This window comes from Rattus norvegicus, chromosome 18 (assembly GCF_036323735.1).
Source record: "Rattus norvegicus strain BN/NHsdMcwi chromosome 18, GRCr8, whole genome shotgun sequence".
In the NCBI taxonomy this organism is placed as follows: domain Eukaryota; kingdom Metazoa; phylum Chordata; class Mammalia; order Rodentia; family Muridae; genus Rattus; species Rattus norvegicus.
The window spans coordinates 4,332,511-4,350,074 of NC_086036.1; the positions used below are offsets into that span (position 1 = coordinate 4,332,511).

The following is a 17,564-nucleotide window of genomic DNA, read 5'->3' on the forward strand; positions in this document are numbered from 1 at the left end:
TGCTGAAATGCCGGCCAGTGTTCTTAAGGCAGGCTTATGATGAGCCTTAGAGAGAAACCCTAAGTTAAAGATGCTGCACTTAGACTAAGGCCCCACTACCATGACCTACATTAATGGATCAGCACCACATATCACAGAAGGTAACCTTAAACAGTAGCACTCATAAAGCAAGGCTGTACACTGACCACTGATGAAAAGGCCATGACAAGAGGGTCCTGATAATCTAGTCCTGGGTTCTCCTATAACAGTGCTTCAGCAAGCTCTAATTCTGTACTGATGGCAACCTCAGAGCATATAACTGCTACGAACAACAACAACCGATTACAGCCATCTTTCCTTGACGGTAGGAAACCATCACAACACTCTCTCTCAACACTGGTATCATTTGGAGTATGGGGTGAGTTACTAGTTAAGTCTTAAAAGAGAAGCAAGTGTCATTCTTTTACTTTTGTGAATGTCCTTATGTAAACAGGAGACCACCCAACTTAACAAAGACTGGATACCAAACAAAATAATTTGCGCAATGCTGATCTCATTTTTTGGAGTCAAACGCCCAAGGATGACTCTCATCGCATGCTCACCGTTCTTGTTCTTCAGGCTGGGGTCAGCTCCACTTCTCAGAAGCTTTAAGACACACTGCTTGTGGGCCCGGTAGGCTGCACAGTGCAAGGGAGTATTTCCTAACTGATCTGAGCAGTTCACATCAGGAGGATTGGGCCTGCTGAGCTAACACAGGAAGGCAATGTGATTATACACCAAGGACAGGCTTCCCCTCACAGTATGCAGAAATGGCAGGTTCGCAGACCCTGCACCTATGGTGGACTCTGCAGTCGACCCATGCTTGTCCTCGGCAGGTATGAGATCTGAGGTCTGTGTCCTGGCACCAAACACAGCAGCTGTGCCGCCCACCAACGCCTCACAGTAAGAGGTCACTGACCTGCTCATCCCCACAGTCTTGCATTTCACACTCGTGACAGCAAAACTGTCACCAACCAACCAACACCAGCCAACAGTCCCGAGAAGAGCTAAACCCGAGATGCTAGAAGCATAAATGTCAAGGCTCTGCTGAATGTGTCCTTCCCTCCTTACTGCTTTAGCAATCTCTATACCGTCTCCATCTCAAAAAAATGTAAATGTTGCAGGTACTATACTTAGAAACCAAAGAAATGCTTTCAAGTGAGCTAAAATAACTTTAAAGCAAATGGCAATGCCTCGGTCTTGAATTCAGAACAAATTTAGTTTCCTATTTAACGAGGCCGTGCAGGAAATGGAAAGAACGGAGAAGTAGGCAAAGCTGCCAGCCTGCTTGCTTGCCCTAAGTCTTTGATGCAAACACTGCCTCATCTTGGTACATCAGAAGGACAATATTCTCTCAGAATTTATTGTTTATCAGAATGGGGAAAACTTCCTCCTTGCCTGGATTCTGTCATCTTTTTTTTATTTTAAATGGGCTTAATTTGAAAAAAAATTAATTTTCTCTACCTTAACTAATTCCTATGAGAACCTGGATTCTCAATCATCAGCACATAAACAAACCTAAATCATTCCCACACTGAGCTGCCAGGCGCTCGTGTGCACGGGTATAGTCACACTTCTTCTAGGGTGACAGTAAGAGGTTCTCTCCCACAGACACCAAATTACGAACATTTACAAGGAAAACCCTCCTAACGTAGAAAGAAATAATGCTTCTTGTTACCAGAGCTGACACTTCAGCTGTTCTTCCTTCTCTAGCTGCTCCTAGAAGCAATTCTTCAAGCTTTCTTTGTTGAGTCCTTTCCACAGCTGCAAGAGGAAAAAATACATCTTAATCTATGGCAGTGGCTCTCAACCTTCCTAATGTTGTGACCCTTTAATACAGTTGTGTGGCCCCCAACCATAAAATTATTCCATTGCTACTTCATAGCTGTCATTTGCTACTGTTATGAATCTTAATGTAAATATCTGAAATGCAGGATATGATTTATGACCACTGGGGTGGGCTGGGGAGGTGCAACCCACAGGTTGAGGCTGCTCTACAGCCAGCTGTGAGAGCCTGGAAAATTCATTACAAAGACATCAGAGGACCTGAACTGAGCTCCCGGCACTCACGGTGCACAGCACAGCCACCTATTAACTCCAGCTCCAGGCCATCTGACACTCTTCTGCTTCTATAGGTACCCACCATACACACATGAAACACATTATGCACACACACACACACACACACACACACACACACACACACACACACGGACTCATAAATAAAAGTAAATACTTTTAAAAAAACACAAAGAATAAGTTGATCACAGTGTAGAAAAAGACAAATGTTTGAACCGAAACTCAAATACTGTTAGATTTGGGAGTTCGATTTAAAGACACTAGGAATTTATTCAATTTATTCATTATAAGACTTAGCATAGGGACTGGAGAGGTGGCTCAGTGGTTAAGAGTACTGACTGCTCTTCCAGAGGTCCTGAGTTCAATTCTCAGCATCCACATGGTGGCTCACAACCATCTGTAATGAGATCTGATGCCCTCTTCTGCTGCTTCTCAAGAAAGTGGCAGCAATCTCACATATAAAAAAATAAATAAATATTTTTAAAAAAAGGTTTAGCATAAAGAATTATGAACTTTTGATGTCCAGGTTAGTCTGTGTCCACTGTGTCCATAAGAGCTCAAATTACTCATGTGTTTTCTGATACCATGCAGTAACCCAAGAGACGAGCTCCCCGACTTAGTGCTCCACCCATTACATGTCCTATATGTAATCACATGGACCAAAAATGCACACTGGAGAGCATTCAACTGAAGGGCACACCTGTCTTTCCAACAACCCCTCCTCATACACACACGGTTGCTGAGGTACAAGTCTCACTGTGGTGCTCTGCAGGCCTGGAACTCACTATAAAGAAAGACCAAGCAGGCTGCAAACTTGAGGCCGCATTCCCTTCCTTAGTCATAGCTACTCCTCTTCAGTACAGGCATTACATAAAGCAGAGCTGGCATGGCGTCTCAAACAACAGCGACTGGGAGAGACGACAAGCACAATGTGAAATTATGCATTAGATCTAGATTGGGAGATGTCACGTGGACAGCTGATAAAATATGTATATGAAATGTACAATATATTACAAAAGGCTGAGTGATCCTTATCTAAAATTCCTGAATTTAAATAAAGTGTTTTGAGTTTTAAAAAAAATTGTAAACTTTTGGGGTTTAAAATTTCAGAGATTTTTGTGTGTTTGTTTTGTTTTCTAGATTTTGGAATATTTGCAAACTTTACCAGTAAAGTCTTCCTAATCCAAAATTAGAAATACTCAAAGGCCCTTCACTTTTTAGGCATCGTGGCGTTCAGAAGCTTTGGAATGTGGAGCCACGTCGATTCCAGTTGGGGATGTTCAGTGTGTACTTTATTATTCATGCATGAGTGTTTTACCTGCAATATGTACACACACACACACACACACACACACACACACACACACACACACACACACGCCTATACCGTGTGGGTGCTGGGATAGACTTGGGTCTTCTGTAAGAACAGCAGTGCCCTTGGCTGCTGAGACGTCTCTGCAGCCCCTCAATCTGTCTATTAGGCCGTATTTTCTGATGTTGATTATCACAGAGTCAGCCTTTGGCGCTCATGGGTCCTATCTCAGGTTTAAATGAAACAGAATACGAAGAGCCTGTCCTGAGCCCCGTCCTGAGCCCCGTCCTGGCTAGTGCTTCCGGAGTACGACACGTCTGCTTACACAGCATCACACTGCGCGGGTACCATGCACGCTGTAGAGACGATAGACTGATCTTCCCACGGGGCTATCAGTGCCGTCCACTGAGGACAGAGGAAGATTCTACACAAAAGTACTGGGACAACTGGTTCTTACAGGGAAGGACCCCTCAGAGCAATGCAACTTCAACTCAAAGTGGCGAGCAGGCTTATAAGAGCCAAGACTCTTAAGACGGAATATCTCTGTGACATCAGACTAGGAATAGCAAAAACAGAAGAACAAAGGAGGGTGGGAAGCAGAGCAATGGGTACTCATCAATCAAACAACGACATGTCCAATCAAACTGAACTTTTTTTTTTTTTTTTGAGCTGGGGACCGAACCCAGGGCCTTGCGCTTCCTAGGTAAGCGCTCCACCACTGAGCTAAATCCCCAGCCCCCAAACTGAACTTTTTAAGGAAAAAGGCAGCTTCCAGAATGGGAGGAAAATTTTTTTAAAAAATTGTATGTCTGAAAATGGACCTATATAAATAGCTCATAATAAAATAATTTCTGTACACTTTAAAGGTATATGGTAGGCAACCTGTAAACTCCACTCGTAAAAGGCATTTGGATAGCCTTGTATTTTAGAGTTCACAGTTCTAGGATTTTAAGATTCTGAAAGCAAAAACCCACAGAGAGTGTGGGGTTTCATTGTGATTCTATAAGAAAACACCCATTTGTTTATTATTGTTATTACTTCACACAGTACATCCTGAATGTAGTTTCCCTTCCCTCCAATTCCTCCTGGTCCCTCTCCCACCTCCTTCTCCCGGAGATCCAATTCTCCACTGGAGGAGGAGGAGGAGGAGGAGAAGGAGGAGGAAGAGGAGGAGGAAGAAGAGGAAGAGGAGGAAGAAGAGGAAGAGGAGGAAGAGGAGGAAGAGGAGGAAGAGGAGGAGGAACAACACCATGGTGGTACAAGAAGACTATGCACAAATCCTCATGTGAAGGCTGCACAGAGCAACCCAGTATGATGGGAAGGGTCCCAAGCAAAGCCAAAAGAGTCAAAGACACCCCTACTCCCACTGTTAGGAGTCCCACAAGAACACCAAGATCCTACCACAGTGTTGTACACAACCATAACAGAAGGCCTAGGTCAGAACCACACAGGACCCATGTTTGCCGTTTCAGTTTCTCTGAGCCCCCACAGCCTTCCTTAGTTGATTCTGTGGGACATGCTACTGTGGAGACACCTCAAGTGTTCAGAGGCAATGATGTCACTCGGTATGCAAATGTCTTTCTCGTGGTTCAACAACAACAATTAGAACCAACTCAGCATCAAATAATATTTAAAAGATAAACTAGAGGCAAGATGTTTATATGCATAATCTAAGCAAAAGGCAAAAGGCACACAAGTATTCGTGTAATTACTCCTAAACCTTTCTATAGTCTACGAATCAGAAAGACACACACACAGAGAGAGAGAGAGAGAGAGAGAGAGAGAGAGAGAGAGAGAGAGAGAGAGAGGAGCTAGTCCTCACTAGAGCCTGACAGAACACAGAACACCCTTTGTCATGGGAAACTCGCTGCATGTTTCCAGGCAACTCGCCCCTTGGACCCTGCAGAGGGCTCAAAGATACACTCTGCTGTACCCAGCCCATTAGCTAAGACCGTCTCTCTAAACACCATCACTTTAGATACTTAGGTGTGGATTCCTTATGCATATCTCTAGTTCCTGTCTCTGCATGCTATCTGGTTGTCTGGCTTCTGGTCTGCCTACCATCATGGTGAACTGTCCCCAGCACGTCTGGAGTCAGCAAATGGCGACTTAATGATGTCTACAAGTGGCATTATATCTGGAGAAAGTGATCTCATCAGAACAGAATCACTCAATTAAGCCTCTATCCTCTATTTCTCAGGCTAGGAGCACAGGAGCTGACAAACGACATTACCTGTGAAGTCTCTAAGCCTTTGCCTTCACAGCTTGGGTTTGGAGGGGCCTTAGAGCATGTCTTTGCAATCACCCTATTAAATGTCCACCTGTTAGACTAACCCAACTTTCAGTGTATCAGGAAAAGCTCAGCCCTGGGTTCCCATGAGAAAGTAGAATGACAGGACAGGATCAGAAACAGTTACCTCACAATGTGTTAAAGAGCAAAGGCCAAAGCCAATATGAGCCACAAGTCCTTATGCTGCTACAATGCCTGGGAGAAGGTAAGTGAGGATCTGGTTACTCAGTGAAATCTGTGAGTTCAAGGGAAAGCACTGATCTATAGACGTGGGACAAAAATGTCACCCCAAAGATCAGCGAGAAGGTAGCTGGATGTGACTAGTGCACTCCAAACCCACCAATATGTGCAGTATGTATTGATAACGATTCTCTAATATAGGTACCTAACAGTCACTATTTTTAGAACTACAGAATAAGCAAGAAGATTTCAATTGATTAGAAAATTGTTACAAGCAAGACAGTGGGTTTCACATGAATAAAATTACTAACAACTACAGTTACAAAGTTAACACCCTTAAATACAAAGTTGTATTGCCCTTCTCTGAATTGCAAGAAAGAGGAACAGGATATGTGTGAAGGCACAGCTGTTATTTTCAGACCTTATGTGTAAAGTAGAAGTTACCTGGTCTAGCCTTACAGCAAAGCCTGGACCATTCAAAGGCTAATCCCATTACCTAAGCAGGGGAGTGGTTTTGTTTTAAACTGTAGTGGAGAATTTTCTCTGCACTATCAAAGGCTCATACATCTTCTTAAATGCAATTAAATCTCTGGTGTTTATAGCAATTAAACCAATCCATCAAGAACTGAGTGTTGGTATTACAGCACAGTGGGGTCCTGTGGAAGCTGAAGTAAGACAGAAATCTGCTGTGTGGACATACTGATGCACAAGTCCGGACAGCAGTGTCCCTGCCTTCTCCTGTCTCTCATTATCTCACTGCAGCAGCTTATCTAAGCCAGGCTGCCTTGTGTCTGAATTTTCTACTTCTCATTTTGTTATGCACTGAAAATGTATTTTTAACCTGCTATGTTCTTTTATAAGTGAAGATTTTAATAGTCATAAAGTAAATGCTACAGCTTGGATGTGAAATGTTCCCCCAGTCTCTCGTATCTGAACATTTGGTACCCAGCTGCTGTCTGTGTTTTGGGGGCCATGAACATTTGAGAGGTGGGACCTTGCAAAGCAAATGGATAGGTGAAATGGGTCTTGAGTTTCATAACCCAGCCCTACTTCTGGCCCTGTCTCTGCTTCCTGTGCCTCCACAGTAAAAGAACAATCCTATCACATGCTCCCAGCACCACGGAGCCACCTGCATGCCTTCCTGTCATACTGGATTTTAGCCTTTCACACTGAGAGCAAAGGACATCTTCCCTTCCCTATGCTGCTTCTGTCTGCTACTGTGCCACAAGTGACAAGCAGAGTGAGGGGACAAAAACGACACCTAAGCGATGACTCTGTGATGACATCAGCAACAGAGGGGTTTGCCGTCATCCACATCGGTGCCACAAAAGTGTGTTTAAGCACCTGTGGCCTTAGCAATAATAAAAGAAAGCACTGTGCTTACCTTCAAGCATTTGTCTGATTTCTTTGTCATGGGTGGCTTCTTTTGCTGTCTGTCCACTTCCATTTACGACAGTAGTGTCAGCATTATATTCTAAAAGAAGCATTACTAGCTCCTAAACAACAGAGGAATTATTATGTTGTTATTAGGCTACGGCTTTATTATATGACAATCCTTTTTCAAATTAGCGATTGCTATAATTTCTAAATTAGAAAAATATATGTAAGCATCTTATCAAATCAATTATGCCTAAAAATTCTGCTAACAACTTATAATTGCTTAAACAACTCCTAACCCAGAATGAATATATAGACAATTTTTTAGTTGACTTTTAAAAGTAAATGATCTAGGGGCTATGGAGACAGATCAGCAGTTAAGAGAACTTGCTGCTTGTAGCCAGGACCAGGTTCACATCCCAGCATCTACAGGATGGCTCACAGCCATCTGCAATCTCTGCTCCAACAGGCATGAACATGGTATACATTAATGCACGCCGGCAAAACATTCACACACATAACAGGAGAACAAGTAAGTTTAGAGAGAATTCAGTACATTCATTCATTTTTATAAGGCCCGATGAAAATAAGAATGTATAAACTAATTTCAATATTTTAAATATTTTCTAAAATGGACAGAGTGATAGGGCGAATCGCGCTGTTAGAAGTCAATATTCAGGAAGAAAACACTAGTCATGTTTATTCTGCATGGCTAACTTTTAGAGCAATACACAAGTCCAGCAGCACTGGAACACCACACAACCTTAGGCAGTGACACAGAGGGCCCAGCGACAGACACATGGCCATGCCCTAGGATCCCTGCTCCCAGGGAGGGCGGCCACATTCAGCCTGAAACACACAGAGTGAGGTCCTGTCACACCACCCTAGACTTTTCCTCCTTCCTGTAAGGCCATAAAATCTACATTATTTTTAAGTATTTATACAGTAGAAATGCTTAAATAATGTTTAAGCTATAACAAAACTAAGTCTACTATCTTAGTTACTATATGATAACCACAAACATCTCAGCCTATTTCTTTCCAGACCAAGCTCCTCCCAGTAGGCTTGGGCCTTCCTATGTAGCCCAGGCTGGCCTCAAACAATCCTCTTCCCTTGCTTTTCCCAGAAGATAAGGCCACAGGAGATACACAGGGAAACAGTTACGAAAACTACTAGTGTTTTACTAAAGGAATTTTTTTTAAGGACACCAGTATTTTGCATCATTTTAGAGGTAATGTTTCATGAAAATATTTCATGTGAGAAAATGAAGAACCCAGAGCCTGGTAAAAATTACTTAGCAAAATTGTGGTGATGGTGGTGCACACTTGAGAGGCAGAGGCAAGTAGAACTCTGAAGTTGAGGCCAGCCTGATCTACAAAGTTAAATTCCAGGACAGCCAAGGCTACACAGAAAAACCCTGTCTCAGAAAAAAAAAATTACAAATCATGTATTTGGTAAGAGACTTTTACACTAACATACAAAAAAAACCTGACAACTAACAACAAAAAGTCCAATTTTAAAATGCAAAGAGGAGAGTATGGCAGCATATGCCTGCAAACCTAGCAGTGAGAAAGCTGAAGAAAAAGGATCATGATGAGTTCAAGACCAATCTGAGCTCCATACTAACATCTTCTCTCAAAGACCAAAACTGATCATTTTTAAAATAAATAAAATGGATGAGATAGCACTGGAACAGTCTGAGACGCCCCTCACCGGACTTACTTCCTAAAACAGGGCTCCAAGTCTACTTAGCCACCTCAGGTGTAGAAAACATGCTCTCAGAAAAAAGAACTAGCATTAAAATATGGATGTGTTATCCAGAGTCAAAATCAGAACTCCAGGAGGCACCCTCAGGGGCCGGTGTCCACATCTACCCCACTGACATCACTGAGGAGGCACCCTCAGGGACCGGTGTCCACATTTACCCCACTGACATCACTGAGGAGGCACCCTCAGGGACCGGTGTCCACATCTACCCCACTGACATCACTGAGGAGGCACCCTCAGGGGCCGGTGTCCACATCTACCCCACTGACATCACTGAGGAGGCACCCTCAGGGACCGGTGTCCACATTTACCCCACTGACATCACTGAGGAGGCACCCTCAGGGGCCGGTGTCCACATCTACCCCACTGACATCACTGAGGAGGCACCCTCAGGAACCGGTGTCCACATCTACCCCACTGACATCACTGAGGAGGCACCCTCAGGGGCCGGTGTCCACATCTACCCCACTGACATCACTGAGGAGGCACCCTCAGGGACCGGTGTCCACATCTACCCCACTGACATCACTGAGGCGCCCAGGCGTCTCAGTAGACGACGTGGCTTGTGTTTTCAGGGGCGTTGCAGAGTAACTCTGCTTACGGCTGAGAACTTCCTGTAAGCCCAACTCTGCTGCTCTCGGACCCATCCAAGGCTACCTGCCTTCTGTTCACTGCAGACACATCATCTCCCTCAGGCCTCAAGATCTGGAAGTCTTCCTCTAGTCCTGAGGTATCCCTGGACTTGAAGAAACACCAGCCGCACTTATATTTCCCTAACTGATAGCCTTTCAGTACCTCCCCAATTTTCCTCATGTATTCACACTGTAAAAGGCCCTACAGAGAAAGCATTCCTAGACAGCAAATACTGAAGGGAAAATGGAAATCTACCCTGTAATTAGGGTTTGGGGAAGGTGCTACAAAAACCTCACAAAGACAAGGCTCTGACAAAATTGAAAGGGAGATCTTGATGCTCATTGGGACAACCCCAGTCTAAAGGTCAAAGTGTAAAGTCCAAAAAGCCAGGAAAATGCCCGAGGAATGAAGCTTAGATAAAAAGCAATGAGTGCATTCCTCCTCTGGAGTATAGAAGCAAGAAGAGCGCACAGTGAAGTAACTGCCCTGACACAGGCACTGCACAGGCCTTCAGTGTGGCGCTCCGAAGTCCCTCTGTAGATGCAGACATCAGAGAACTGAAGACGCAAGGCAGCTGACAGGAGGACCTGGAGGCCTGAAGAGAAGCATGGGGCGGAATCACAGGTTCTAAAATAATCCCCTAGGAAGATCAAATGAAGCCAGAAAAGCAGACAGATTGGTTGAGGTGGAACATTTCCAGAGAAAAGAGAAAGTTAAGAAAAACACGGAGAAAGGCCTCTAAGGGAAGAACCATCAAAGCAGCCAGAGAAGCAGCAGGAGACAGACCACGCTGACTCCTCCCAGAGAAGTGCTCAGCTTGTCAGACTGCAAAACATGAAGATAGAAACCCCGAGACTTAACAAAGACAGCAACATCCCAGAGACGCAGCTAAATGACGGCATGGAGAACCAGCCTGGAAGAGGTGCCAGGGAAGTTGAAATGAGTGGAGAGTCCTGCTCGAAGCAGGCTCGGTCCCTGCACTATGTAAAGTAGAACGCAGCCTCTCACCTTGCACCTGCCACCACTCCACCTTCTTACCCTCCTCAGCCCTCTGCTACCCATTCTCAGTGTCCCCTCCCCTCAGTGGAGGGAGGGATGCCGTCCACTTTTCTCCCTAGGTCTGAACAGTAACTACTTTTGAACATTTATTCATAAACAAAATGCTTCCCTCACATATTTCTGGCCAAGAAAGCACTTCAGCAACTTGTCTAATAAGTCAGAAGACCAAGTCTTCGTTCTGGTCTTGTGTCTCAGTGAATGCCCAGTAAAGGCAGGGACTGTACAGTCAAGGTCCCAGGAAAACTAACACAGTTGTCCTCGTGTCCCCAGTTGCCCTGACCCCACCCTGTGACCCACTGTCAGTCATCACTGATCCCTATGATGCTGTCACCATCACTCAATTCATTCCAGGTGAAGGAAAGGTTTTCACACCCATGTTGCTTCAGAAAAATTTCCTACAGAGTAATTCACATAGCACAGATCTTACCCTGTAAATGCACAGGATTCTTTGGCCTTTAGTATGGATGCTCACAGAATCGTGCTGTCATACACACTACCAAATATTAGAACATTTCGTCACCCTCAGGAAACCTTTCTCTGCATCCCCTAGCAACCACTCAGCCACATTCTGTCTCTAAGAACGCCCCTCCTGAACATTTCAGTGAAAGAAACATACAGTGCTTGGCCGTATGCTATGGTTCCTTTCTGTCACGGTTCTACTTGGGTATGCGCCAGGGCGCCATTCCTGTTGCTGAAAGGCTTTTCCACTGCCGGAGAGTGCACCACACCTTGCTTAACCGTTAGAAACCGATGATGACTGTTTTGTCTGTTATGAATGGTGCTGCTAAAAGCATTACCATATTGATTTTTAAAACTTTATCTTAAAGTAGATTGTAAATTTAAAAAAATGACACACAAAAGTTAACCAGACCCAAGGGGTATAAAAGTCAATGAATTTTTACACAATTAGAATAGGCATTTGGAAATTGTAGAGCTTCACGTTGGATTTTATGCTTTCACTATGGAATGTATTTTTATTAATTCAATCACTATTTACAATGAAACCCACCACAGAGCTGGAACTAGGAGAACAATTAGCTCACTTCTGCAGCTCAGGTCCGCTATCTGCACTTACTAAGTAAACACTCACAGAACTCTGTGAGGCATCAACTATCCCAGCTCTGTCTAAAACTACGGTATCTCGGCAAGACACTGATAAATGTGTTACACAGACAGGTGCAAAAGTGTGGCCCTCTGCACAGCATAAACTCAACCAAGTTCATGCCACAGTGACAATCAACAGCCAAGTTCTACTCAAGTTAGAACGGGACACAGGGTTGATTTCACTTCTGTAATTGGGTCTGAGAGCCAGCACTGACTTTAGTAAGTGGAGACTGTGCTGTGGACAGAACCTTCTCAGTCCTCTGAAGGGCTGGATATAATCACCGCACTCGTGATGGTGAGGGGACAGTGAGGCAGGACTGCCATGGTTTCAGGGCCATTCTGAGCTACTGGTAAGTTCCAGGCCAGCCTAGGATTCAGTATGAGACTGAGACAAGGTTAGAGGAGGGAGCTGGGTATTTCCTGGAAAAGTCGTCTCCATGGAGCTAAGCCTGAGCATGGTCTATACATTTTAAACAATCCTCACAAGCAGGGACCCAGTCTTGAGACTTCAGTGAGCTCTGCCAACAACCGAATGGGCTTCCAAGCGGCTCTAAGCCCCAGAAGAGAACAGGCCAGCTAACGCTTTGAATTCAGTCTCATGCTGCCCTGAGCAAAGAAGATAGCTAGGCTATGCCGAGTTCTCCACTAAATCTTAATGATGATCTCAGCAGCAAAACTAATACAGCCGTGAAGCCTGAAGGTGAGCAGCCTTGGGATTTATGTCGAGGGAAGATGCTCACTGCCAGTAGCATGTTCAGCTGAACATGGGCTAAACCTGAAGGTCCATGTCCCAGCGACCATTCAGCAAGTATGGTCAAGTGAGTGTTCAAGCCAAGGGGACAGGCACAAGTATTCTGTGAGAACTTCAGGAATCTTCTAAGAGAGACGCTATTGTTCTTGTACCATTTTTGCTTCCTCTAACATGATTCCGGAATTTTCTGGCTCTCATACCAGATGATAACAGTCTGAGCCACACTCAGAACAAGACAAAATCCCTAGCTGTGTAACCTGACTGGACTTTCACATGAGAATCACATGAGAAGAATACTGCAATGTGAGTTCCTACTATTTAGGTTCTTCCCCATTGTACCTTCATCTGCAACACTTTCAATGATTAGATAGTGCAGGAATTAACACGAATCACAACTGGAGACTTGTCCCCACCACCAAAAGCTAAAAGACAGTGACCAAAGCCTTCCAAATCCCAACAGATGATTCTCAAACTATCATTCAAGCAAAATGGTAAAAGTTACTTTCTAATATGGGAATTCTTTAAAAGCTGATATGCCAGGCAGCCTTTCCCTGAATGGCTGTGCTTAAGACAATTGGAGACCCAGGAAATGTAAACTCCACCCAGGACAATGGTGGGCAGGCTTCCCAGGACAACATAACTGCAGCCACAGACTGACAAGCAGAGGACAAGAGGCTCGGCTAAGAGGGGGTCATTATACAGGACATACGGTTAGAGATAGAAATGGCAGAGAGAAATCTGAAGTGCTTACAAAGATTCTAATGATAAATGGAAATAATGAAGAATATTCAAGAAAGCATTAAGTCCAACAAAATGAACTATGTAATAAAGAAAACATATATAGGACTCTCTTCAGCTAAATCTGGTGTGGTCAGAACAATGTATTTAACTAAAGTCCAGTTACAGATTAGATTAAGAGATTAAGACAGTAAGGAGGCCTAAGCAGGGATTAAGGCAGGGAGAAATGAAAGGAAAAACCGTGCTGAGGAAAGGAGAGGTATTTTTCCTCAGGATAGATGCTGGTTGGTCAGCCATGCTTAAGACAGGCAGCAGTTCTTGAAATCGGTGGGTTTCTTGGAGAAGAAGGAAGAGGAGGAGGAGGAAGAGGAAGAGGAGGAGGAAGAAGAGGAAGAGGAGGAGGAGGAAGAGGAGGAGGAGGAAAGGGAGGAAGAGGAGGAGGAGGAGGAGGAGGAAAAGATGGTGGTGGTGATGGTAGTGGTGATGATGATAATGATGGAGGGCAAGGTGATATAGAGGAGATGATGGGGACAGGGAGGAGAAGGAAGTCGGTGGCGACTGTGTTGGGAGATGCAAAGGAAATGTGAGAGGGGCTGGGAATCGATATGACCAAGATACAGTGAATACACATCAGATTCTAAAATACACTTGGGCTGCTTATCTGCAGCTGGAGACGGCTCAGCAGTTTAGAGCACCTGTTGCTCTGTGAGGTTTGGGTTCACAGCACCCATGGGCTGGCTTACAGCCATCTGTAACTACAGGGGATCTAATGCCCTCTTCTGACCTCCACAGACAGCAGAACATTCATATATATAAATTGTTAAAAAAAATGCTTATCTGCCAGAAACAAATAAATACAAATCTAACATTTAAGAAGAAACACAAGAATCAGTAATATAACAACAACAACAAAAAGAGAAGTATTTCACCTGAGGAGCTAAAAAAGAATTTGTTCTTGATATGAACCACAAGGGACAGTTAGAGGGTCACCAGTTTTTCATTATAAAGCATCTTAATATTAGATGGCATTTCAAATACATATGTGTACATCAACACACATAAGGAAGAATTAAAGAATATGAAATACTGGCTGACTCAGATAATGCTTAATCAGAGCCCCCCTCGATTAGAAGACTAGACGGTGTCACTCACAACTGTAAGAAGGAGGAATGGATGACAGGTGACATTTTGCCCAGCTGGGAGCATAGGAAATCAGGAGGGCAGCTCAACTGTGGCAGGTTCAGGAGAGAAGAGCCTGCTGCGGGCAAAAGGGCACGGTGGGACTGGGGTATGGTTCAATGGAAGTTATTGCCCAGGGTGTGTGAGGCTCGAGGGCTGATTCCAGCAGCACCAAACACAGTAAGATAAAGAAGTCCATGACGAATGTGTGCCTCGAGGTTACCTGCTGCCATCTCCACTTACTGCCTCAGAAAGGCTCGTCTGTCGCTAACTCTCAGTCCTCCCAGCCTTGACTCTCTGACCCCGCTGCGGGACCATAACGTCATCCTGTTGGTCAGATCCGACCACAGATGCTTGGAACGCCGCTCCCCATTGCAATCAGTGCGCTCACATGCAGCAGTCTCTCAGAAAGGTCCAGACCACAGAGTGAGTACTCATTAGTGAGGTCCTCAGTGAGGCCTGTACACTTCATACCCACAATTCCCTCCTTCAGGACTCTTGAGACATGATTACCTCATGCATTTTCTAGCCTCTCGTACTTTACCCAATCTACTATGCTCAGTTACTTTAGTCTGTGGCACCTGGGGCATCTTGCCATTTCATACTGGGGTCATCACTTGTCCACACTCTGAGGACTGTCTCAGAACGGCTCAATTGCTATCAAAGAAAACCAGTGGACCATGGTCAGAAGCTGGAGTGTACAACACAATACTACCTAAGCCAGCTTCTGGAACCAAGCCACCTTTGGACTATTTAATCAACTATTCACGAAAGGAGAAGCCAAAATCTATGTTAAAAGCTTACACTATTCCTAAGCTGTTCCCAAAACGGTCACTTTCTGAAGTAACTGTATTCTTAGAAAAGAAGAGCCATCAAACACAGCACCCGGTCTTACATATGAGGTCCGGGCTGACAGACAAGAAGTGTCATTAGGACCCTTTGTTCAAAGAAAAGAAACAGCACCCCAACCTAATTGGGCTCACAGTGTGTCCACTAGGTCCACAAACATAGCCAGGCGGCCTTCTCCTGTCCCTCTGAGTAAAATTGGTGCAGACTGTTTCCACGGCCTTAAAGCTGCCTTCGTCCAGCCTCCAGCCAGGGCAAGCCAGAAGCCATCCCCTGTGCAGACAAGAATGGCAGAGTTAGTAGCATCTTTACAGCCCAAGAGAATGGGTGGGGACCTGTCACTGTGCAGCCCCCTGTGCAGCGTGCTCAAGGCTATGCGTTTGACCAGCACTCGGTGGCTAACAGCTTCCTCCAAGGTTAAAGCATTCCATCCTGCAGGAAGCTCTTTAAACAGGAAAGTAAAGAACTCACATTAGTTCCTGCGACTTCAGGGCCTCAGGTAAGTCCCTAAAACTGACCAGATTCACTCGGCCCATGAATTCACTCTCCCAGAGTAAAGAACAAAAGCCGGGTCCCTGCACAGAGCAGACCAGCTTCCTAGAAGCAGCAGGCATTAGCCGAGCTGCCTGGAACAGTTTTAGACCAGTCACTTAGAAAGGACACTCTCCTGACTGCCGAGCTGCCTGCAGCCTGCACGCTGTGTGCAGGTGTCCAGCTTTGTGAGCTGTCACCCGTGCTAGAGTGGGCTTTGGTGATGGAGCTGATTTGACTCATTTCTGCTTCTCTCAGGAACCCCATTAAATTCCCTTGTTTTGTCAAATTGGAATTTGGTGATCTGAGTATTTTAGTCTGTGGTGGGTTCCCTGTCTGGAGCAGGAGGACCTGTGTGCTGTGTCTCCCCAGGAAAAGTCCTGTCACACAGCAGTTCATGAACAACAGCCATCGGACACTGACATTGTGGAGAGGCGAAGAGTCACGTGAGGGGTGCACTGATGACACTTCCTATCACATTTCCACACCATTCACCTGTCCACCACAACCATGGACACCAAATGCCAAGCAGAGAACACAGGGGACTTCCGCAAACCCAACCAAACACAAGAGGCTCGATGACAGCCACTCGGCCTCACGTGCTGCTTGCTGGAGAAAGGGATACGTAACACATGGTGCACGGCAGCTGATATGGAAAACCTATTCTTTCCTATCCCAATCAGGAAAAAGATCACGGGCAGCCTGCACTCACACAGACAGCAGTATACGATTACAGCTCCCCTCATCCACTGAGCAACTGTGGGGCCTCACAGCAGTCTACCCCATCAACTAGAGTATCGTTGAGCAACAGACCTAGAAGAGCTGGGGTCAATCTTAGGAAGAAGGAAGGGGCCTTGCCATACCAGTCATTTTTTTCTCAGACCCGTGGGTAATGCCAGGATATTTCTTCAAAAGCAAAGAGCAGGCTGACAGGATGGTATTTTAGCCAAGCCTGATGACCTGAGTCCCACTCATGGTAGAAAGAGAAAGCCACTTCTGCAAGTTGTCCCTGACTTGTCTATGTGTGCTGAGGGCTGAGGTACACGTGCCTCTCAAACACATACAAATAAATAAATGGGAAAAAATTAAAAGGTATCTGGAAACACAGTCCAGAACCCCTAGCTAGCATGTGTGACTCTGTGTGCAAACACACACACACACACACACACACACACACACACACACACACACATACACACGAATTACAGTGTCAAGAACCAGCAGGTAGAGACAGTCACCATAAATGTTGAGCCTGACCATCAGAAAGAACAGAGACCTAGAGGAGATGGCTAACAGACACTGTACAAAAGCTCCGGGAGCCTCAAGCCCTCATGCGCTACGTGTTTATCCATTTGTTGTTCAAGGCAGACTTCCTATGCACTCCTAACCGACCTCCGATCCCTGACCCTGCCTCTGCTTCCTCAGGGAGAGGATTACAGGCATACATCATGATACATAATCTTGTCCAATGAGCGCAAGCAGGCAAGGGCAGTGAACAGAAGGGTACCCAGGGCCGAGAGCCGGAGTCACTCCCCAGGAAACCTGTCAGGAAAGGTAAAAAAATCCAGAATGGACACTAGGCCACAGGAGCTGCTTCTGTTATACATCCAGAGTAACCACGGTCCAGCAGCCTTCCCACAGACGCTCCTCCTGGGAGAGGAGCACAGGTGCCCTGAAGTTGCTGCCCCTATAGATGGATG

The 17,564-nt window shown here is 45.2% G+C and overlaps 1 protein-coding gene across 11 annotated transcripts in view; it reads right to left on the reverse strand.

Moving 5' to 3' along the window:
* Osbpl1a (oxysterol binding protein-like 1A) overlaps positions 1-17,564 on the reverse strand; it is a 204,778-nt gene that overhangs the window by 153,777 nt on the left and 33,437 nt on the right. For 10 of the 11 annotated variants that reach the window (XR_010059548.1, XR_010059549.1, XM_063277125.1 and 7 more), the window contains 3 exon segments: positions 7,264-7,375; positions 1,697-1,782; positions 582-726 (listed from right to left, as the gene is read on the reverse strand). Coding sequence is in view for 9 of the 11 variants with exons in the window: in XM_063277125.1 (XP_063133195.1) it covers positions 582-726; positions 1,697-1,782; positions 7,264-7,375 (343 nt within the window). In the remaining 2 variants the exon portion in view is untranslated. 11 annotated transcript variants of the gene reach the window in all.